The 24,360-nt window shown below is 37.2% G+C and overlaps 2 protein-coding genes across 3 annotated transcripts in view; one reads left to right on the top strand and one right to left on the bottom strand.

Moving 5' to 3' along the window:
- The window catches only part of CENPP (centromere protein P), a 136,322-nt gene extending 126,593 nt beyond the window's left edge, over positions 1-9,729 (bottom strand). Inside the window, exons 1-5 of the mRNA XM_005508881.4 lie at positions 9,184-9,729; positions 7,490-7,641; positions 6,531-6,688; positions 6,082-6,170; positions 4,546-4,634 (exon numbers count right to left, since the gene is read on the bottom strand). Coding sequence (XP_005508938.3) covers positions 4,546-4,634; positions 6,082-6,170; positions 6,531-6,688; positions 7,490-7,626 — 473 coding nt within the window. The 5' untranslated portion in view covers positions 7,627-7,641; positions 9,184-9,729. The remainder of the gene's footprint in view (positions 1-4,545; positions 4,635-6,081; positions 6,171-6,530; positions 6,689-7,489; positions 7,642-9,183) is intronic.
- An 89-nt stretch (positions 9,730-9,818) lies between these two features.
- On the top strand, positions 9,819-24,171 carry NOL8 (nucleolar protein 8). Of its 2 annotated transcripts, none has more exons than XM_065074501.1 (17): positions 9,819-10,025; positions 10,528-10,711; positions 10,883-10,945; positions 11,773-11,851; positions 12,352-12,499; positions 13,388-13,458; positions 13,769-15,701; positions 15,986-16,102; positions 17,355-17,474; positions 17,818-17,902; positions 18,718-18,859; positions 20,484-20,567; positions 21,329-21,594; positions 21,881-22,010; positions 22,445-22,515; positions 23,141-23,223; positions 23,549-24,171. In XM_065074501.1, the coding sequence occupies exons 2-17, from the start codon at positions 10,573-10,575 to the stop codon at positions 23,600-23,602; spliced, it is 3,585 nt and encodes a 1,194-aa protein (XP_064930573.1). In that variant the 5' UTR covers positions 9,819-10,025; positions 10,528-10,572; the 3' UTR covers positions 23,603-24,171. The 2 variants fall into 2 exon arrangements, with proteins under 2 accessions (XP_064930573.1, XP_064930572.1); XM_065074500.1 differs by having other exon boundaries at positions 18,715-18,859.
- Positions 24,172-24,360: the final 189 nt, after the last annotated feature.

Here is a 24,360-nt window from a genome sequence, read left to right as displayed (position 1 = left end):
GTTTCTTTTTAAGAAAACCACAACAGAAAAATATTTATTCTTCGAATTTCTAGTAATGTAAGGATCAGGATGGAGAAAGGAAAGAAGACAATATGAGATGACAGAAATGGACAAATAACTGACTGTCCATCCAGTGTTGTCAGTGGGAGGATGAAAAAGCACTCATAAAAGGTGTGTAGTTTTTACTAAAGAAACAGGATAAGAATGCAAAGAAAGCAAAATTCCACAAAAGCTACGTGTCAGAATATCTGAGGCAACATGATTCTTTACTCATAAGGGTGAACAGCTTCATGTCATTATTGATATGAAGCCACAGTCAAATGAAACAGACTATTAGCTATTGTCAAAATACATCTGGAAAGCACTGCTTTGAAAATACAAATATTTATTTCAATTACTAACACGGGACTTTACAAGTTTACAAAACCCGACTGAGGAAGGAAGATACCTGATTTACAAAAGGTTACAGAGGATCTAAATTCTACATGTAAATTGGACTTTTAACATCCTTTCAGTTCAACATTAGCTATTCTTATTGGATTTTTGGAACAGTTGAGAGCAGAAACTTGAGGTTATTAACAGAATGGTTGTGACAGTGTATTACCAAGTCACTTTGGTCATTCAAGGGACAACTCTGCCTCAGATCCAGCTCTGACATACAGCAACAGCAGCCCTTAAACCGTTACACAAACATAAACTGGAAAAAATACATTAAGTTCATTCAGATACTGAAAATATAAAAGAAAAGCCAAGCAAGTTTTATCCTAGCCTGGAAAGAACAGCATCATTAAAGGAAGTTACCACAGCAGCCACAGCTGCCAATGAATCAGGCCAAGATGAAAAAATATGCTGGCAGCACAGGCAAAATTAAGTCCCTGGAAGGAAGTAGACACATACTGATTTACAATAGCTGACTAGCTCTGTGTTCTGGAAAGCTTTTTAACCACAACTCATAAATGTACATATAAAAATCTACACATACTATAGTAAAAATTGAGACTTTTTGACTGCCCATATCTCACTGTCTAGTGAACACGATTCTGCACATACTGTAACATGGTTTTTAAATCTACATACATGGAAGAGGGCAAGAAAAGCTTTGTTACAAAACTACATACTTAAAATTCTTTTTTAAAAACTTGGCAGTTTTCTTGAGAATCCATTTTCAAGTCATTAAAAAGACTATCACAAACCTTGTGACGTTGTTTTAGCATTATGTCTTTAGTTTGTTTCTATTTTTTTCCCTCTCAGATACATCTTCAGGAGAAAGAGCAGATGAAAATTTTTGAGGCTAGATCACCAAGCGGAAAGAGATAGTTTTGGCTAACATGTTTAAAGAACCAGTTTCAAATGCAGAACTTAGTCTATCAACTATATCTGAGTATATACTTCTCCCATGTACAGATAGAGTGTTGGCTAAATTTAAGATAGAAAACTGGATTCATTGTTTAGAAAGGCAGGGAAAAAAAAAAAAAAATCTATGTTGGCATGAACAGATATACGTAACATACATGCTTTTTTGTACTGGCAAGGAAAACACAAACTGCAGAAGAGCACCATTTCAGTTAACTGTCTCATAGCACTTAAACTACCCATAAAAAATAATTCCTAATTAGCCTAAGTTAGCCTAATTCCTAATGCTGAAGCCAACTACAATAAACAGTAAAATACCAAGATGACTTGGTATAAAATAAAAAGGTACTAAGAAAGTACACGTTAAAACTAAGCCTTTTTTTTTTTTTTTTTTTTTGGAAAGAATTTAGCATTACAAAATGTCACCAGCTTAAAAAAAATATATCCACTTGGAATAGAAAACACCTACCTCCAAAGCCAACATCCATGTAACAGAGAAGTCATCCAAAACCAGCAAAAAGCATATTCAGGCAGAAAATATCAGGTTAAAATCACATGCCCTTCATCCAAACACCACTTCACTTTTACAAAATAATATCAACAAAACACAGAAGTATATAAGGAATTTAACTGTTGTAAAAGTATTTAAGGTTCCTTTAATACAGACCTTTCATTATTTTAAGAGAAGAAAAATATTTTAACCCACTGCAGTATGCAAGACTTCTTGCATTAGCATATAAAACCAAAGAATAACTCCTAGAGCTGTGGGAAGAATTCATGCTTCCAAGATACCTCACCCATGCAGTGTCTAATACAATGCAGACATTTCCTAAACTCTTCACTCTGACTTACAAAATCTAACTAGTTAATAAAAAGTAGCAGCAGTTTCCAAACTGTCTAAAACCTCCTATTTGGCTAAAGTAATCCATGCAATAGTTAACTAACCCCCAAAAGAGACTGAAAACAAGATTTTTCATAGATATTGTGGTCCTCAAGACTAAAAGAGTAAAACATGAGTGATAACTGATGTAAAGGGGACTCAAAATAAATCACAAAATAGAATACGAAATACTGTGATTCCATTTGCATACTTTTTTATTGTCACAACATATTTAAGGAATGGTCCATCTTTTACAAACAGGTATTATATATTGCAGAAGTACCTGGTTGAAAACAGACTGTTGAATTTTGCTGCTTTTAAAAACATGTTGCTCAAGCGTTCTAACATTCCTCTGTTTTCTTCCAAAGCAGGATGTGCTTGGGAATTACCATTGAATGCCAGGTTTTTAACCCTGGTTCTCTTAAAGACCCTTTTTTGTCATGCATTATGACAAAGTGAAGCCAAAAAAAATTAGAAAGCTGAGGAGAATAAAAATCCAGGCCAGTAGAGAAAACAGAGTTAGACAATGGATTTGGCATGAATGGGCCAAGGAGGCAAAAGAAGGAGACAGAAACCAGTAGGGAGGCTGAAAGGAACAAATAACACAGAGGGAGACCAGATTTAGCTGGTCAAGAATGGAGGGAAAGGAAGAGGCAGGAATCAAGATTCTAAGGCAGAAAAAGAGGGAATCAGAATTTAAAGTACAAAGTGAGAACTAGCTTAACAAGGGGATTGAGAAAATAAGCCATAAAAGGAGATCACAATCAGATTAAGTCAATCTAACAGTGGGTTGCTGTCAAAAAAAAGACACTGGAAATATCAGCCTCACTTTGGCCAAATACTTGCTGTCTTAGACCAACAACAAACACTGTGACATTGCAAGACAAGTCAAACAGAAAAAATCAAATTTGAAGGGGCTGCAAGGGGGCAAGGTTGGGTGCCCCTCCACTTTTTCAACCAAATGACAACATTGATCCTATTTGCCATGTGGCTTCAAGAGCATATACACTGGCACAAGGGCAACAGATGGTACGTGCAAATAGAGGCTACAGAGAAAGAACTGCTCACTTTATTGACAGCAAAGTCTTAACTCGCATCATTCATGAAAACTTATGTTTGCTTATGAATACTGGCGTAATGTGGAAAAAGACCAGGGTAGTGAAGAAACAGCAACAAGACAGCAGTGCTTAAGCCAGGATGAAATAAAGTCTGCCACTACTTCAGTGCATTCCTTTCCAGTATGACTATTTAGTTCCAAGACACTTCTGCAGTTAGAACATACTCATTAAAGAAAGATGGTAATTTCATCTTCTAAATCCTGCTGCTTGAGAGCAGTCAAGTACTGTTCTCTGTTATATCACTAACTTTAGTAGATTTGTATGGAAATTCCAAAGCCTCAAAACAAAAAAATTCATCTTTCAGTACAGACTAATGAAGCGTAATGTAACTCAATAGGGCTTTTTTTCACCTCTATGTTTGTCTTCCCTTTCCTTCCCCAAGTGTAAAAAATAAGATAAAATATAAAACATAAACCAAAAGACATCCCTTAAAGAACAAGATTAAGTCAACTACCCAATAATAATTAACAAATAATAGATTTGGTCTCAGAATAGTTTGCTAGCGGATTTCACAGAGGAATACTGCAGACAAATAATTTGATCATTATTCATCTTGTGTGTCACAAGAAGTTGACATTCTCCAAAAAATAATGAAGAAGTAGCATTCAGTCATGCGCTTAAATTTTAGTATGTACGTTTTCTTAAACCATTGTACAAATACACTGTTCCAGGTTTTTGAATTATATTCTTCTGGCTTTAAAATAACAGTAAAAAAAAATCCCAATGTATAGAAGAGCAATGGAATGGTGAGCAGAGAATTATAAACGAGCAAGTACTGGAAAGGGGTTCTGGATATGCACTTTAACCATTACTCACCCACACTACAGACCTGCAACTCACATACACATCTGAGTTAAAGGGTTGATTACAGAAATTAAAATGCAATTGCTGAGATTACCTTGTTATATCTTTCTCTGAACCAAACAATTTCTAACAGCTAAAATTCATTATAATCCAAAACCTGTTTCTGTTTAACGTGAATTCATAAAGCTCCTTTAAGGCCTCAAAAGTTGCATGCCATTTCATCTTCTCTCCAGAAGGATACAGAAAAGGGATCTGAAGTGTTTAGGCTGGGCTAACAGTACATTTACCCAACAAAGAGACAGACTGCCAGCAACTTACATGAAAACTCAATACTGTATTTAGTATCAGATATACCCTACAACAACTTGCCTTTAAAAAAGTCCACCTTACCTTGACACAAACTTGCTCACATCTGAATCTCCTCCAGATTCCATTGTAATGCTGAGATCAGTAATAACAGTAGACACGCTCTCTTTGGTCTAGATTGGAGAAGTAAGAATGCAATGTTTTAGAAATTTCTCAAGTGAGGACAAAAATGTATCTATTTGCATGTAAAACAGACAAATATATACAAATGCTGCCAAGCACTATAATCCTTAAAATGGCATTGTTTAAACTACAGCTTATACATGTGGACATTTTCTTTCATTTCAGCAGTATCAGTACTATCCATACAAGGCTTTTGGAACACTACCTGAACTAGTTAACATCAAGAATAGGTATAAAAGAAGACTTCTAAATAAGAAGTTCATCTACCTCCTTTCATGTCACTTCTTGACTTGGGTATGTAACACCAAACATAGAACCCAAAACCTGTCTATTGTGGCACAGTTAAAAACTGTACTCTTCATTGGTGTCTGCTTCACTAATTTACCATTTTCCACAACACATCCACAACCCACACCATACGAATGCATCAAATATTTGTAATTCAAAGTTTACTACCTTAAGATAAATTGATATATTGTCTTCATTGCTTTTCAAATTGTAATTTAAAGGTATCATGTACTTTGATTTAAAAAAAAAATGCAAAACATTAACTCAAAATTATATTTTTTCAACTCAAGTGCTTGGTTTTGTTTTGGTTTGTTTGCTTTTTTTTTTAATATATACACTCGATATTCTACATATCACTTACTCTGAATAGTGGATTTCATGAACACTGAAGCAGCACAGGTTTCAGGGATTACATAGACAAGTGCTGCCATCTCGTGGTCCAATGGATTTAAGCATCACCAACACAGATGTAAATATACTTAACATCCAGTTACTCACCTGAGCTCCACTGACACTAAGATGATTTCATCATTCTGCAGGAGCATCCAGGTGAGAAATGAACACTAAACTAGCCAAGCCACATGAATCATGTGGGCTATTTTCATGCTCAAGGCTAAATGCAGGGTTAGGCTACATTGTTACAAACTGGGGTAACAGATTATTTCCATTGCTTACCACTCTGAATTCTGTGCTAACAGATTCTTATGAAAGAGTTTCCTTGCAAAAAATCCATAATAGTGTAATTTCTGTGCAGTCCTACCATGTAATGACTAGTCACAGTAGCCAAGCTATTACAAATTTAACAAAAACAAAAGGAAAACAGAAAAAAAAAGAAACAAAACAGAAAACTGTTCAAGTTTATAGTGTTTTAGCTTTTCCTCAGTTTCCTCAATAGAAGAAAGGTTCAGAGTTTTCCCATGTCCAGAACAAGAGATCTGACTGGAGAACACAGTAAGAATTTCATGACTGAATGTAGAACCCGACCTTCAGAATTATTTTGCTTGGGTGAGCATGGAACTCAAAAGTTGGGCCCAGCTGTTACAGGGTGAAAACTACCCACTGAGGCTTAGATTAAGGAGACTCAGGCAATCGAAGTGACAAGATACCATTTGAAGTTTTGTTCATTTGCCTGGTTGCATTGATCCTTACCTGCATTTCAAGAAGCTGGAATTCCAATTCAAAAGACAGGGAGTGGCAATTCCCCAATAATCTGTGCTTCTGCACTGTTCTGTTTCTAGCTGTTATAAAATAAAGTAAATAAAACACTTTATTATAATTTTATTCAACAATTATTGTATTTCTTCTATTAGTGATATTTGAAGTACCCACAGATACCACCCATCATATAAATTAAAAAGTCAAGTTAAACTCATTAAAAAAACCCAAACAACTAACTTCACTGTAGTCTTTAACTTTCCCAGTATGCAAAGTACCATATTTACTCAGAAACTACTTTTTCTCTATTGACAATTCTATTGTATTTCAAAATAATTATTTCTGCTAACGTTGAAAGCAGAATTACAACATGCATTTGCAAATGTAACGAACTGAAACAGTATGTTCAGGTTAGCACCAGTAAAGGGCACAAAATTGCTTACTTTTTTCCACTGTTTTCTTGCAATGACTTGTGAACTGAATACCAGTAAATTTCATTAAAAATGAGAGATCTGTTTCTAGACTTTCCAGCTCAGCTTTCAGGTCTGATGGAAATCCATGTCCTCCAGATTGTCTCTGAAATTCTTTCTGGAATGAATTACTAGAATTCAAAAATAAAAATCAAAAGGACAAAAGATCAAGACATAAGAACATGTTTTGTCATCAATACAACAATACCATTAAATAAAAGGCATTTGTAATGGGATCTGATGATTTTCAGAACAAGATCAGCCAGATTTCAGTTACAGCATAATTACTAGGAACAGTAAGCTATTCTAACTTGCATAAATACTTTATGTTCACTGCCAGGCAGACACAGCCTTCATTATTAGCCTTGAGATGCAAGTAGCTATTCTGAGGAACGTACAACAAAAAAGAGCTATGATGCCTTTACTCATCTGAATGGCTTGTTTTTTCTACAGTGTGTACATTTACTATAGAATATCAGTTAAATAGTGGAAATTAAAAGCCCTAACATAGCTCTTCTTTAGCACATAACTAGTCACACCCGTACCTGTTCCCAGTTTTTTAATTAAGTAAATGTGTGGATCTGTTTCACAGTGCATAATGGAAAACACGGCCTTTGCAATCAACTTTGCAGGGCTCACACAGTAAGGCAGCTGTTATGATGCTCTGATCACTCCAACTGCCTTTATTTTGGGGGGGGGAAAGGAAGAGCAAAAAAGCCAAAACCCCCCAAAACACAAACTAGCAACAGAAGGCAGTAAAAAAAAAATATCAACTATTCATGATCTGTAACTTTTTACCACATATAGGTCATGTCCTAAACAAGATCAGCACTTTATGAATAACATAAAGTCCCAACATAGAGGCAAAAGCTTATCCTAAACAATTTTGACAAATAAACAGTATGAATCCAACATATAAAAAAAAGGCATACATTGACATTAATATCTCCTCTTCAGAAAAAGAGACGGATTCTTGTTGGTTAGCTTCATACTTTTCAGTCAATAGCCTAATTTCTTCTTCCAATGACTGGATTTCATCTTTGTAAGCTTGGCAAAGGCTGCTGTCCATTTCTCAGAATTGTTACTACACAAAACAAGAACAGTATATTTCTTAGACCACATAAAAAAAGTAAACCATTTTCCAAATAAATTATTTTTATCCAAGGAATTAATTTAAGAAATGAAAATATGACATTAGGCAATTGTTTCTCCTACCCCCTCTACTTAAAATGACAGTGCTGTTTTATTTTATGACTTCGGAAAACTGAAGAATTGTTACGCACAACTTTTAAATATCCCAGGTAGCTTTGACAAGTACAATAATTAATACCTCTGTAAAAAATTCTCGAGTGTCAAATGCTGCTGTTTGCTACAGAAGATTAACATATAAACCTTAGACCATAGAAAGTCCACTTAGAAAGACACTGGTCTGCAAGTAGAAACCACGAGAGCAGAAAAGTCACGTTTTTCCACAATTCTAAATGTAACAAAGCTTTCTGAGAAACATGATAACTGACAATTTCCTCCAGGAGTGTAACCAGCTATTTTACATTTGCTGTAATAGAAGAACAAGCTGTTCTGCAGGTAGAAGGCAAAGAAACGGAATCCAGCTTTGAGCAATTCACCTGACAATCCACCTGATTAAGTGAGGCACAGCTGTTCCCTGTTACTACTAACACAGTAACATAATATGCCTTTCAAGTAAACAGCAGTAAAGAGTAACAAAGAAAAAAAAGTGTTTTGCAAATAATTCAAAATACATAAACATCAATTTTACAAAATAATAAAATCTGACATTCAGCCTAGACATGGCACATTCAAAGGACAGTGGACAACGTTATGCAGCTCAATACTGATGTATTAACACTTACAACTAGAAAAAAACAAACTAGTTTTACGTGTTTTTAAACAACCCCTACTGTACTTGCAAGATCCACATTAACATGGTTCAATAAAAAGGGATGAAAGGGATAGGGAGGAAATAGACTTTTGTTGGTTAATTTCATAACAACATTCAAAACACATTTTGCAACAGAAACTTATTTAGTGAATAAAGAAAGCACATGCAACTGAAGAATCACTGAGATTGTACCTACTCATGACTTCCTCTGAAATTTTAAAGCAATCTTATGCAACATATGTCAACAAACAAGATCAGCAGGGACAAGAAATAGAAGCTCTCAGCTTTCAATGCACACCATTAGGTTTGCTTGTTTTCATTTGTTTGTTTTTGATCTGGATACACTGCAGGAAGTTTTGGTCATAACACAGAGTACGTAGAGTGCAAAAAACAAACAAACAAAACAACAACAAACATCCACACATGACAATAACCAGAACTCCATCCTAGGTTTTTAGCTAATTCCTCTTTGAACAACTGGCTGTTTTGAAAACAGTAAAAGAGCAGATATTCTGCTTACGGCTGTTTTAACTCAAGTGATTTTTCTAAAATACAGAAGACTCAAAGACTAGTTATAACTCCAAAGACCGTTACCTCCAGAAAAAAGTACCCACACATTCTATTAAATAAAACACCACTTTAACAACAGTCGTTTCTCGTCACTGTAAGCACACACAGACGTATCTATTGATGCATTTATGGTAAATATTTCACATTTCTACGTACCTGCCAGTATACACGCCTATACACTTGCTTTCAAACTGCCACAAGAGCTGTGAAAATCATTCAAGAGTTTGTGAGAAACGAGCTGGTGGGGTTCTGCGTGCCGCTGCTTTCCTTGCACCCTCCAGACCTCACAGGTGACGGCTGGAAACGCCTCAGACGAGCCGCTGCTTCCCAGCTCGTCCCAAAGCACGGGCTGAGACTCACAGGTGCCGGTGATTGCCCGGGCGTCTCGACGCACGCCCAAGGAAAGCAACTGCAGCCCCCTCCGACCCCAGAGCCCCAGCAAGCGGAGGGGTCCCCACAACCCCGACACCCCGAGCCCGGCGCTGAGGGACCGGAGCCGCGCGCTGAGGGGAGAGACGCCGCGCGCGCTCCGCGCCCAGAGGAGGAGCGGCAGCCGCGCTCGCGCCCCGAGCCTTCGAACTGCGCGCCCAACCAGCCCGCTGCGGACCTGGGCGCTACCACACTGCTCCCCGAGCAGAGGGCGCTGGCTGTGCCTTCATTTCCCTCTGGCAAAAAATGAGAACCGCCTTTCTAGCGCTTCTATAAGTCATTATTTGATACTGATATCAAAATCATTATTTTGTTAGATATTTCCTTAATTTTTTTTTCTTTTGCTAACGTCTCGCAGAAACCCCCCTACTTTTTTTCCCGCTTAGTTACGCCCGAACCGTCCGCGGTCACACGACCCAGCCTGTGTGTTCCCCTCACACCTGACCGGTCGGAAACAGGAAGCCGGAGGAGCATCCAGCAGCCACAGGATGCGGAACCCAGGGAGCGCTGTGAAGGGATGCTGGGGGGCGATAAATTGAGTTGCGCTACGGGGCCCGCACATGGAGGAGGTGAGAGAGTGGGGTGTCGCGGGGGCTGTGCGGTGCTGGTTCCCGGGGGTGCTGGTTCCCGGGGGTGCTGGTTCCCGGGGGTGCTCCTGGGCCGTTGGCTGGGTCCTGGGCCTCGCTCTCTCCTAGGAGGCAGCAGCTGCGTCTGGGGTGGCTCGCGCCGCTTTTTCCTCTCCCGCTTTGTTCGCCCCCGTCCCTGTGTCTGTTTCCCCCCTCAGAAAATCCCTAGCGAGCTCATACCTGTAAGAGCTGTTGTCACCGCCGTGCACCCACTCATAGGCTCTGAGGCTTAAAAATAACCCAAAACCTAAACCCTAGTTATGTACAGCAACACTGTTTAGTGGCACTGAGGCAGAGCGCATTATAATAATCCAAAGTAAAGGGGCCTTCTTCCCAAAAAGTTCTTTGTGGAGGATGTATGATGGAATGATTTGTTCTATAATTTAGTATTATGGTTGCATTAATCTGTAGAGTGTGTTAGGGAGCTGTTACTGTTTTCTTACAGCAACACAGAGTGTGTGCTATGGGTGGGACAGTTTGACTCTTCAACATGGAGAAGAAACCGGTCTCAAAACGCTTATACGTTGGAGGGCTTGGCCATACGGTTTCTAAGGCTGAACTGCAAGAAAGATTTGGCGAGTTTGGGGATGTTTTGGATGCAGAGATTATTACCAGAAAAGATGATCAAGGTAACGGTTTTGCATTATCCTTTAAAAGTGGATTGTCTTTCAATGTGTTGTGTGCAATGCTGTGTGCTTTTGCTTCAGAGACCCTTTATTTTCAGGAAATAGCTTAATTTTCAGTTTTAAAGGAAACACTGAAATGACATAGAAGTTAACTGAATGTTTATCATTTATCAGGGAACCCTATGAAAACTTTTGCTTACATCAGTGTCAGCATTTCTGATGCAGATCTTAGAAAGTGTAAGTACTTTTTTTTTTTCTTTAAGCAATTCATGTTTTTGAGCCAAATCAGGATGTGGTCAAGGTAGACCCTCTTTGATTCTGTTGTCATATTAATTTTCTTTAAGCTGCAATTTTATGGAAGGTGGTTTACTGGAGTTTTCAGTAAATAGGTGTAAGAACATTAAGAAGATTAGTTGTGACTGAAATAAGCAATTTATGAGTTTGTTCTAGACCTTTTATGAAAAGATGTAGGAAATGTGCTTTGAACACTTTCATCAGGTCCATAAAACAGTAGAAGTGACTTGACATGAGAGGAAACCTAAAGCAGAGTTTATGTAAAGCATGCTTCTGTTAGAGCAATTTTGTAAATCCCAGAATGGTTGGATTACAAAACTACTGGCAGTGTTATAATACCACCTGTGTATTGTGTAGCAGCAAAATGACAGGTGAAGGTACCTGTACCTGAAGAGAGGGGTTGGTAAGGCGTCATTTTATCCAGGGGATGCTGCCATTAGGAATAGGAAAGCTGAAGTACAGAAGTTCTTATGTAGAGAAGGACCTATCCAACAGTACTGTAAAAAACTTCAGAGTACATGTATCTGAATTTTGAGCTTTGAATTTGAACTGAACCAGACAGACTTGAATGACTCTTTTGAAGTCAGAACTTTAATTTTGGATTAATACCTTTTTGTTTAAGATTTGGATATTAGGCCTTTCAGACATAAACTTCAGTGAGTAATGAAGTGCTAAAGAAACTTTAGTCTGTCTTAGAAGGAGGTGTAGTTAGGTCTAATGTGTATTTTTTTACGTAGAAAATACTCATTTTCCATTTCCTTGTTTTATAGGCATGTCAGTTTTAAATAAATCTAAATGGAAAGGAGGGACACTGCAAATTGAGTTGGCCAAAGAAAGTTTTTTGCACAGGTAAAAATGAATGAACGAATTGTGTTGCTAAAGTTACCCTTTTCTGTTTATCTGATAGCATTCTGGCTGTGCTTTCATCTGCTATGCTCTTATTCTTTGTAGTTTTTGTTTACATTTGTAGACTGTTGATGCATATAAGATATGCAACGTGTTGTGCATCATTATTCCCTTAAAGCAGATGTGTAAAACTCATTTTCACTGGGGGCCATTTCAGCCTCGTGGTTGCCTTCAAAGGGCCAAATGTAATTTTAGGACTGTATAAATGTAACTACAACCGTAAGGCTGATGTGGCCCCCAGTGAAAATGAGTTGGACACCCCTGCCTTAAAGGTAACACATCTGTTAATTTCCTTAAGTCGTGAATGGTTACTGTTCTGTGGGAGAGAATCACAGAATGTCCTGAGTTGGAAGGGGCACAAAAGGATCATTGAGGGTCACTGCCAGCTCTAATTTAGCACACATGTAGACCTTTTTTCACATATGATGTACTTTTTTGTACAGGCTCACCGTGGAGAGGGAGGAGGCAAAGCTGCAGAAAGAAAAGCCACCAAGAAATGACAAAACATGTCTGTTAGACTCACTGAAAAAAGCTGGAGTTGTAGACTTTCACATGAAAGCAGTACCAGGTACAGAGGTGCCAGACCATAAGGTATGGTGGGGTAGGTGGACAGAGAATTAAATCAAAAGCCAGAATCAGGCACAAGCTTATTACAGCTAAATTTATGTCAAATCTGTACTTTTATTAAGTGTGATAGTGCAACTCGTGTAAAGTAGTGTAAAAAATACCTGATGTGTAGACATGTGGAATGTTCCTGTCCTTCTTTGTGATGACTAAAAATGGTACTGTCCTCTCTGTCATGTTAAATTAGTAAGTGCTTTGTTACTCATCTACATCGGGAATATCTTTGTGTCACCCTTAAAAGCATGTAAGGAGAATGTGTCTTATTTTTATACAGCATATACCTTTTTGATGGCTGGGTTGTCAGGAACTAATCTCTGTGCTTCAGCACATTCAAGATATTAGGGTCTACACATGCTTATAAAGTAAGATTTAGAATAAAATCAGCTAACGTGAATTTAGGCAAGAAAAAATACATTTACTGCAAAGTTTTCAAAATCGTTTGTGAGGCACAATATGGTTTTGGAGAGTGTGTGGGGATTTTTGATTTATTTTTTTTTTTTAGTGTGAAAGGGGAAAAGAGCAAAAGAACAATGATCCTGTCTGCATAGTTATCACTGCTCATTCCTAAACCAGAACCCTCATGTTAAAAATAGTGCTTGTAAAGAAATTCGGTTCTTTATTGTCACTTTTTACTTGCAGGTTGTAAAAATTTGGTTGGTTGGTTTTGGTTTGTTCTTTTTTTGAGAAGGAAGCTAAGTTGCACATTACAAATATATCTCATTTAAGAGTAAACAAAAAAAAAAGTTAGAGATGGTTCCTTACTAATGTTTCTGTTATCAAAGAGTATACATCTTGGTTTATTCTAGGGTTACTTCCATTCCTTTTTTAACACTGATTGTTTTTCCTTCCTTTTAGAAATGGATTGTTGGTAAATTCGGTCGAGTCTTGCCTGTCCTGCACCTTAGGAGTCAACAAAAAAATAAAATATCCTTTTCCTATTGCTTGGGCAAAAGCACAACTCCCTTTTTTCTTTCGTTATATGGGGAAACATTTGCTTAACAGTCTTTAATACTGAGCACTATGTCACACTTGATTTACTGAATCCCTTAAGTAAATCTTGCAGTAAGTTTGTGTGATCTGAAGAATTTTTTTAGACTGCAAGTCAGTTGCTTAAAGGCTGATGATGTTGAAAAGGACCCTTTGTTGTCCTTTCATGTAGAATTTAGCCTCTTCATAAAGACTGGAAGGATTGCTGAAAGAATTGTGTTGTTTTAATTCCTTAACTCAGACTAACATTGTGAAGTACGACCCATCGAAATACTGCCATAACCTTAGGAAGCTGGAGCAAGACTTGACAGATGTGGTTCCTATATCCAAGCTTACTTGGCACTTGGAAGGGAGAGATGACAGCATAAACAAGAAGCGGCAAGGAGAGCTCCCTGTAACTGAGAAGCCACCTAAAAAACTGCGGCAGCTGGGCAGCGAGGCTCTGAATGGAGCAGTCGTTCTCCCTTCTGGGTGCCAGTCACCTTCAGAAAACACAAGCTCATCACAGCTAGATCAAAGATCAAAATCCAAATCCAGTGGGAAGTCTAAAATGCTTCCATCAAGCAGTCTTAATAGCAAAGTGTCAGGGAAAGGTTTATTATCAGATAAAAGCAGTGTTTCTGGAGTTATAGCTCAAAATAATACGAGTGTTTCTGATAGTGACATTGATTCTGAAGAGGAAATCAGAGCAATGGTAAAGAAAGAGAGAGAAATGCAGAAAGGTGAAAGTGTTGAGACTGAAAGCGACCACTTGGAAATTGTTGGGGATGATTTTGAATTAAAATACAACAGTCACTGGTCCTTAAGCAATCCAAATGCCATAAAGAAAACTATCAAAGGAAGTTACAAAGATAAAGAGACAATGGAATGTGATAATGGTTATGATTCAGCAGATACAGATGAAATCATTGCTGACAGTAAAACTCCAGATCTAAATAGCAAGAAAACTGCAATTTTAGAAGATTCTAAACAGGTGAAGGTAGAAAATAAACAAATACTGACTAACAAAAAATGTGATTTGGTAAAAGACTCCTTACTGAAGACTCGCAATTTGAAAGAAGGAAAAGGGAAAATTAAAAAATCCAAAATTGCTGCTTTGCAAAGTAAAGCAGTTAACGGTACAACAAAGACAAAGGATAGTGAAAGCTCTTGTTCCGAGTCTGAGGAAGAGGAGTCTGAAAGCAGTTCTGATTATGAATCCATGATGCAAAACTGCTATCGCTTAGACCTTACATTAGATGACTTAAAAGTGTTAGCTACTGAAAACACTGGGGCGCCAGCAGAAGAATCGGACAGTGCACAGAGTTCTAGTCAGCACAGTGTTGAAGAAAATTCTAAAGGTAATGTTGTAAATAAACCAAAACTTTCTAAACTTCACTCCGGAGTAAAAAAAAAATGTATCTGTCCTGAAGATATAGTTGCTGCAATTTTAGCAGGGGAGGAGAATGCTGATGAAGAAAGCTCCAAGGGACAAAATAATTCGTGTTTGAAATATCAGCCCTTCAAAGGAATAGGGTCCCTTTGTGAAAAAGAGTTACCTAAGTACAGCACTGGGTTAAAGAAGACAGCTGGAGAGAGTTTAAGTCTTGAAGCTTGTATCTCTTATGGTGGGGAGAAGTCATCTAAAAGGCAGCCTAAGAACCATCCATTGTCTTCACTCGAAGACAGCAGTAAAAAGAGACAAAATATGTGTTGCAAAGAGCACAGGGAATTGTTGTCAGAGGCTGCCTCCTTGGCAGGTGAGAGGAATGAGCCTGTTTCCCAGCCGCGTTTGCAAGGAAAGAGCAAAAATGTGAAATCTTTGCAAGAAGAGCAAAATTCAGAGCGTGGAGCTGTTCCCAGTACTGATGAGAGTGAAGATGAGAGCAGCAATGTGGATAATAACGTTGCAGTGTCACAGAAACATGTTAAACAGCAACTGAAAAGCTCAAAAATACTTTCGAAAAAATTGAAGAGGGATGTGAGCAATGAAAATCCAGAATGTGGAACTAATAAATATGAGAATGGGAAGACAAAGCTTTTGGAAAATAAGGAATTTTGTCTTCGTGCTACTGCTTCAGAGGAACCTAATACAAAAAAGAGACAGTTGCAGGATAATGAGAGGCGGCTGGCAGCTCTAGAAGAGAGACAGAAAGAGAGAGAATTACAGAAGAAACTCATTCAAGGAGCTCTTTCAAATCTGGTAATCACACTCACAACTTCTATCTGAATAGTATGCAGTAAAAGAAAAAGAGAAATTAATATATGTGATTTAAGATATTTTAAAATCGTTTTCTGGAATTTCTGGTTACATTGCTTGTTTTCTTTTGAGTGCATACAAAATGATGCTTACCTAATTTCTGGAATGTCTTGAGAGTTGCAAGAGGAACAGCAGAATCCTCCATTCATGTCATGGAAATGTCTTATATTTATGTATGACTAGCATGTATTTGCTATGTTTGACTTGACAGTTTCACTCTTACATAGGACAGCCAGCCAGCAGGAAAGCATAAACACGTCATATTCAATTCAGATGTGGAAAGTGAAGCTGAAGTAGATGAGATGTTGAAGAAAGATGCGAGTTTGGGAAATATGCATGAAGAAGTAAGTGTCATTGGGAAAAAGTCCAGTATTGTTAGGTAATTCCATATCAATATGGCTGTGCCTTTTATTCTGAAAATGATTTTTCATAGTGAAGTGGCAGAAAAATGTAGATAAGGTTTGAATTAATATGAGTGATTCACCTATTTTTGCTAACATGAAACAGTTTCAAAGTTTCAAAGAACTTAATCATACATCTGATAAAGCTGGAGAATGTGGAGGATTTGTAAGGAGATTGAGATATGTATGAAAGAATATGCTGAAAGAAAAATTATGTTTAAGTTATAGTGCTTATGCATAATTAGTTTTGAAATTTTTCTGCTATTAGTCAAAGGGAAGGGATCTGGCTCGAGTAGTACAGGACTCTGTTCTTTCCAACGCAGTGGACAAAGAATCCTCTATTAACACAGTGTCTTGGTTTTAAAGTGAGTTTGTGGTCCAGAGGAGTAGTGTGGGGTTTCCTTTTTACACTTTACCTAATTGAGACCTTACTTAGCCAACTCCTCGGGATTTTACTGCCATACTTTCAGCACAATTAAGTACTTTCCTGAAATAAAACTTCTTGTATCATCACATTGTTTAGTCACATCTCTGCTAAAGCTTTAAACCATTTGGTTTCCTTTCGTTTGTTTGTTTTTCTTCATAAATGCATTAAGATTAGGACCATTCTCCCTATTCAAATAAAACCTCCTCTCACTTTTTCTGACACTTAGCATGTTTTTCACATATATATCTCTTACCTTGTCTTTAGAATCCCTGCTGTGTCTTTTTTATTTTCTTTAAAATAACCTCTAATTCCATGAAAAAATGTTTTGAAGCCATGGAGTGCTTACCTTTTGTAATCATCAATATTTATCAACTGACTTAAACTGTGTAGTAGACTTTACACCATAAATGAGGCTTGCTCAGAAAGGGTATAATTAGACATTGATATTTTTTAACTGAAAATGTATCTCACTTGACATAAGCAGAAAGTTGGGGTTTTATACCTAACTCTCATATTTTAAAACCTGAGTTACTGTTTACGTGGATAATTTGCCTATGTTAAAATTGAATAGTCCTATAAAACAGGATTGTACAAGGTGTGTATTCAACATAAGATTTGAAGCACATGGAGCAAGTGAGCTGGTTGTTCTAGAAATCAGATAAACTTTTTCAGATAAACATTTTTTCACGTGCTTTCCAGTTGATAGTGATTTATTTGCTCAAACTTACTTCAACAGCTGCTTTTCTCTATTTTGTTTTTTTAACAAAGGATGAATCTGCTCATAAAGCTTCAGGCAAACTGTTTGAAAGCAGTGAGGATGAGCAAGATGATACAGACGATGAGAGATTCCAAATTAAGCCCCAGTTTGAAGGCAAAGCTGGTCAAAAAGTAAGTGAACGCATTAGTGCAATTTAGTTTTCTTCTAAGCCTCCGTAACACAACTCAAGACGAATGTAACATGTAGATTTGTGTATTTGCTGAATATGATTTCAACAAACTTGCAATGGAATTCTCCTTAAAGAAAGAAAACGGTAGCCATGGAGAATATAATGTGTATTGGGGAGTGGGAGGGGTTTCTATGATGTCATCCTTGAATACAAAGAAATTTCTGGAAAAGCCATCAAGATCTAAAGGTTACTAGTATGTTGCCATAATGATAGTAAACTAAAATAACCGAATGTTGCAGGTTTTCATCTCTGGCACTTAATAGGATCAATTTCATTTTGTTTAGCTCTTGAGATTGCAGTCACGGTTTGGCACAGACGAAAGATTTCGCATGGATGCTCGATTCCTGGAAAGTGACAGTGAAGAGGAAGGTAAACCTGCTTGTGTTTCCCGGTCAATGATAGTAAGAGGGTTAGAGCATGGAGCTTTAACTTTGGATGCTTGAAACAAGGGCTACTTTTGCTTCTTAGGCTGTTCCTCAAATAAAAGAACCCAACACTGTGGCTGTAGTATATATTGGTAGCTGTGTTTTCTTATATGTGTGTGTTGCAGAAGTATTTGAATGAGATGTGTTTGATTGGTAAATCAGTATCTGAAAATACTTTTTAATATAGGGTGATATCAGAATGAATTCATCCATGTTTTTCACAAAATAAGTGGCAACTTATTGTGATAAACTTTCTGACTACTACATTCATTTGAACTGTAGTCATCCTGCAGTCTACAGCTGATTTGGAAGCCTTAGAAAGAATTAAAAAAAAAAGACAAAACCACTTTTTTGAGCAGAAGGCGGAAAACCTGAAAAAGGCAAAATTGTTAATCTAGTTTTCAAGATTCAAAATTTATTTCTGAAACTTAAAATTTTGCCTAGTTTTGCTACTGCCTTTGTTGCTTTAGTGTGACCTTCTGTACTGCACCGATCAGTGGCAGAGTAGTTGCACAGTTATGTGATATCAGCAGGAAACAGGTGAAATAACTGATCTGATTTTCACATGAAATAAATGCCCATGATATTTCTGAACATAGTTTTTACAATGCAAGGAATAAAGCCTCTAGATTTTAATATACACAAAGTGATGTCTTGTTATCTGTGAGCTCTTCTAGTATTAATGATGTTAATCGAATGTTACAGGCTTACTCAGGCCACAGCAAGGAAAAAATAATGTGTTTATTTTTCTCCTAGCAGAGACAAACATCTCGAAGGCAGATGAGGAAGAAGAGCTTGCTGCGGAGAAAAAGAAAAACTTGCAAATCCTGGGAAGCCTTTTGAATATTGACCTGGAACAACCTAAGACAACTAAAGCAGCCACAAGTGCTAAGAAATTCAAGTATGAATTATCTGTTATCAGAAAAGGAACTTTAGGAAGGGTTAATTTTTGCCAATGATTCACAGCTAAAATTTCTGCCCAGCCTACTGACAAAAGTATTTCCTTCTCTGTTGTGTGCATTTGAAGTCAGCCTTTAATGCAGCTTCCCAACCTGAGTGTCCGAATAGATTGTACAACTGGTAGTTGTAATGATTTTAGAGAAAAAAATATCGGATGCCTGCATTTCTTCTAGAGATTTTGAATGATTGGATAGTTTGTTATGAAAATTAACAATTTAATAATTCCTGGCTTATGTAAGATGTATTTCTGTTCTCTGTGGAGACAAACTTAAGTTGGCTAAACAAAGAACCTGAGAGTTGGGCAGCAGGTCAGTAAGATTGACCCTGACTTTCCTAGCAGTGAATAAGGTGGGTTTTTTTCCTGACCTACGGGTCATTAGCATCAAACTTCTTTTCCAGTGGAGAATTTTTCTTTTTTTCATTTATCTATATTTCTGCTTTTGAGGTATTTCTTTGTTAGATTAGGAATTTGTTATGTGTTGCTGTTGGGCGTGCTTTAGTCTTTGTTAGAGGATGGTGAGATAGGTTTGAAATGTACTATTTATTGGAAATAGCGTGACATTTAATTGTGCACTTTAACAGAAATTCATCTGTGGGCTGCAATGATAGATCTTAGTAGCGTTAAGAGTAACGAAATACTGTGCAATTAGTAAATTTTTACTGCCAGTCACTATTGGAGGTGCAGCAGTTGACTGCCGACTGCTAAATACCATTGTGACTGCTGCACAATCATATTTAATTCTATGACTTCTGTACAGATCTTTGTGTATTTTCTAGAGACTAAGCAGAGGGGAAAATAATCTGTGCAATGCCAGAGGTCATGTTGGGAAAATTTTGTGAATTATGGTGTTCTCTAATGCCGAGTGACTGATACAATATGTTACCTTTTAAAAGCATTAATCCCGTAAGCTTTAATTTAGGGAGAGGAGGGGAAATAAGTGATTACTCTCTTGCATTACCATAAGGCAGTGTGGGCTTTGCTACGCTAGTGTTGGGGTCAGTCTGCTTCAGGTCTTAGACTTTAAGATTTGCAAATCTGTGAGAATAAAAATATTAGCTCTCAACATTTCTTAGACTGCTCTAGCTGAAAGTTCCCAAAATGTTTAAATTCTGAGAGGTGAGCATAATGAGGTTGTGTTTGTGTTTCTTGGTTTTTTTTCATTGTTTTGGTTGTTTGTGTTTGGTTTTATTCCCTTGGACTCTTTGAATTTATGCAGCGTTTGGTACTAGAAGAAATAAATACAGATAGATGTATCAGTATGGATAGCCATACTGATGTAGCTCCTCAAAAGCCGAACGGGTGCAGGTATGAACTTACTGCATAACACACAGCTTGAGGTTCATGTTTTATGTGAAGTATTACAATTTGATCAAAGCCACTTCTGTTCCTAATTTTTCTTGACCTGGACACTTTCTAAATGCCAGTTAAGTTTTGGATTGATTTGGAGCTTTTTTTGATAAAGAAGTCCATGTGAATTTGAATCTGACTGTAAAGGTTTAGGGTAGCTTTCAGTAGAGCATTTAGCAATATCTCATGTTTTTTCTTTTCCTTTCTATGTTTATAGAGATATAAATGCCCTCCGCTATGATCCCACAAGACAGGACCACGCAGTTTTTGAAAAGAAACCAAGTGCTCCAGAAAAAGAGAGGTAACTAAAATTGTGATGCTTCTTCCTATAGCAGAAGACTGGCTATAGCAGAAGACTGAGTTTGAAGCTATACAGACTGCTCTTTTTTTTCTTTAGTTCTTTCTGTTATTGCAAAAATCAATATATAATCATAATTGTGACCTCTAAAAACACCACGTAATGTCATCTTTTGTTTCTGGTCCATCTACTCTCTGCAAGCCATTTTCTGTCTTCCTTTCTCATCTTCATGCTGTCCTCCTGCTTCAAGTCATGGACTTCAAGATTTGCAAATCTGTGAGAAAAAAAATTCGCTCTTAATAGTTCTTATGCCAGAAAAAAATTCCCGCTAAATATCTTAATTTATGTGGTATCACATATTAAGAGAAAAGTCAGGATGTGGTTAATTATAAAGTAGACTTCTTCCTGTCTTTAGAGTCAAACCTTAGATGTTTCCCCACTGCTTACCCGCAAAGGGTGGGTAAGTTGGAGGGGGTGAAAAGAAATGGGTCTAAAGTCTAAACCAGAAGGATAGTCATGCTGCCCTATAAACATGTTTCTGGCAATAGGAAATAGCTTATTGCCAGAACCTGGAATTGCTAAGAAAGAAGACGGGGAGAGGAGAAAGAAAAGGGGGTGGGGGGGGAATAAAATAAAGAAAAACCAAAATCATTAGTGTGCTTAGGTAAGTTTAGGAAAACATGAATAGCAAGGTTGCCTCTTAGGGAACCTTTCTTTGAAAAATAAATGAGCTGTGTTACTCTTCTTCAACAATCTCATTTCAGTAAAGCTAAAAGGAAGAAGAAGAGGGAAGAGAACGAGAAACCGCCTGAAGTGTCTAAAGAAACTTATTATAATATTTCTGCTGATTTAAAAGAGTTGTTTGGTTCTTCAAAGAGCAAATCAGAAAAAAATGAAGAAATACCCTGGGACAAAGACGAGGCGGAGGACTCCAACCCACCTGACCATGTTGGGAGTAATGCAGCACAGGAGTCTGATGGTTTCAAGTTTTGCTTCTTTAAAGACACAGAGGAGTCGGGCGTAAAAGAAGGTAACAGATATAGAACAGAACAGATATAATAGCACAATTTGTAAGAAGTAGCATATGTCAGGCACTATAGAGTAATACACTGTATAGAAATTCAGAATCTGAAGGATTTTCAGAGGCAAAAGTCAGTAACTATGCAAAGTCATTATGATCATCTCTTACACTTGCCAAGATTGTTGTAGGTCAATCAAATTAATTCATGTTTGTATTCCAGGAATTTGGAAAGGGATGTTTTGTGAAGGAACTATTATTTAATTGATTTTTTTATTAAATTGTGATATTATTACAGAGCCCTATGTACTTGAAACAATAAAACCTGTGAAAGTCCCATGGCAAGAAGATCCACGTTTCCAAGACAGCAGTTCTGAGGGTGATGATGATGAACCAGAGGCACCAGAAAATGAAGGGGACAAAGAAATGCAAGTTATATTTGTATTTGTCGTCTGCTTGCTTGTAGTAGTTTGATGCTATAAGAATACTGATAGCAGCACTCAGGTCATGGAAAACTAATATCTTAATTCTGCATCTCTGAACAATGGAAATTCTTCTTAGGAAACCATGCCTGGATGCACAGAATGTGGGATTCAAAACTCCCAACACCACACTTGATTTGAAGTTGATTAAAAAAACCTGAGTTTCTAGCTCAGTACATGAGAACTTAACTGGGCAGTGGGTTTGGCCAAAGTTCAATATATAGTAAGTTTTCTTAATAAATGATTTTTAATACAAGGCTATATTTGGTTACTATGGAGTAATGTTCTTTAATGCAGATGATTTCTCTGAAGCATTACAGCTTTTAATGGAATTTTGATGGTAATATTTATAATGCTAAAATTCTTTTGTGTTTGTCTAGGTTTTTCCCTTTACCACAAACAGAAAGTACAAGATTTTTCTTCTTCTCCAAAGATGATGAGCGACTAAGAGGTATAAAAGAGCTTATTTTTCACCCCCCTTTTTTTTTAACTGTTACTGAAATTCAATGAGAAAAAAATTCTGCTTGGTTATCAATGTTTTGTAGTTAAAACACAGACAAGAGGTTTAAGAAAAAAAAAGCAAATTTCCATGATTACATGTGTTATGAATTGTGGTAGCACATCCCACGAGAAAGTGCTGGTAAAATAAATATTGAACAGCTAACTTGCTTTCCTGTTTCCAGGTAATTGCCTGAAATGTGGCTGGTCTTTTTTTCACTTGAAGTTATACAGACGTTTTGGATCCATTCAGACTTATGGGATCTTTAACTTAGCAGGCATAAATTTTCTTGGGAGATGTGGGATAATGGTGATGAGGTTTTAACGACACAGGTGCCATTGCAATGCAAGTTCTATTTCAGCGTATTAAGGAAACCAGCTACTGCCTTTTGTTCTCCTTAGTAGGCAAGGCTGTAATACATAACATTTCTGTTTGAGCCAACCATGGTGTGTGGGGGCAAGAGCAGAATATGAAGAACAGGACTTTTTACTGTATTGATCTGTTGCTCATGAGATTCACAAACAGCACTATATTCAGAAGTGCTTAACCATATTAATTTGTTCTTTGTTTTGTGCAGAGGGCCCTAAATTATTTTGTAGATCAGTAGACCTCAGCGAAGAAAAAGATGGTTGGGAAGACAGACGTAGATTATTGCTTGAGGTAAGTGTTTTAACATCTGTTACTTGGTAACTGCAGCTGAAATCTCAGCATGAGGAGGGAACATCGCTGCTTATTTGCTCAATTTACATTAAAAATTAGTTCAGAACCTTTAGAAGGGTTTGAAACTTTAATTAAAACGGAACTAAAAATTTTTAGTATAAAAGTGTGTATAACATTGTGCTGTGATGTCCAGTCAGGTCAGTTACTGAATCTCTGTATTGTACAGGATCAATTACTTCCACTGCATGTAAAAAAAAGTGTTTGAGAGCAACAGGTCTATCTAGAAATTTCTCATAATATTATGTTAACATTTAAATATTTTCAGGAATGCCGGAAGAAGCATAAGGATGCAAGAAGGAAAGTGAAAGCAAAACAATAAATCTTCCTTGTTTACTGGTCAGAAACGTTTTATATTTCTTCTTTGAAGAAGTTGCAGAAAAATGCTACTTGGAAAATTCTACTTTCTCAAAGGTCTAATAGGAAATAATATTGGGGAAGACTGTTCAACTTTGTTTCTAAATAGGAACATGTTTATTGTGTCAATTCAGTCTTTGTACCAAGGTTTGATTTTTTTTTTTTTTTTAATATATTTTTTTTCCCCCCTATATGGTTTACTTGTGACTTAATGCTTTGCAAGATTTTTGAGAATTTGATCAAGACAGCACAGGGTTCTTGTGCTGTGTTCCCAGGCCCCAGTGCTGAACAGGATTGAGAACAAGCAGCAGCTCCATGTCTGTAGGACAATATAACCTGAATCCTGCCAAATGTGACAGAAATCCTGTTTGAGCTTCCTTTATGAATATTTCCAGACTAGAAGTTTACCAGAAGTTTATGAAAATACATATGGAACAAGGAAGACTTATGAAATGGATAATTTGTATTTCTTCACAGAGATAATTTTTCCACTTTTTAATTGAGTAATGTACATTAATGAATATTAAGGACGAATGTTGCTGGTGTTGTATGCTTGTTGTTGAATGAATGATATTTTTACACATAAGGTCTTATGTCCTTATGTGTCCTATATGCTGCAGAGGGTCTGCTGGAGCAGAGAGGCTCTGCCGAGCCCAGCCCATGTCCCGCTGCCAGGCCCTGCCCGGCCCCAGTCCCGGGACACCCCTTGCCTCTCACCAGTGC

The sequence above is a fragment of the Columba livia genome, chromosome 10 (genome assembly GCF_036013475.1).
Source record: "Columba livia isolate bColLiv1 breed racing homer chromosome 10, bColLiv1.pat.W.v2, whole genome shotgun sequence".
Taxonomy (NCBI): Eukaryota; Metazoa; Chordata; class Aves; order Columbiformes; family Columbidae; genus Columba; species Columba livia.
This window is presented reverse-complemented; position numbering and strand designations above follow the sequence as displayed.

What these genes read in the sequence shown, in the direction of transcription:
- NOL8 (XM_065074500.1), top strand. Translation starts at nt 10,573, where the DNA reads ATGGAGAAGAAACCGGTCTCAAAACGCTTATACGTTGGAGGGCTTGGC. An exon ending in AAGGAGCTCTTTCAAATCTG is followed by an intron (nt 15,702 to 15,985) that starts GTAATCACACTC and finishes ACTCTTACATAG; the next exon opens with GACAGCCAGCCAGCAGGAAA. An exon ending in GGAGTCGGGCGTAAAAGAAG is followed by an intron (nt 21,595 to 21,880) that starts GTAACAGATATA and finishes ATATTATTACAG; the next exon opens with AGCCCTATGTACTTGAAACA.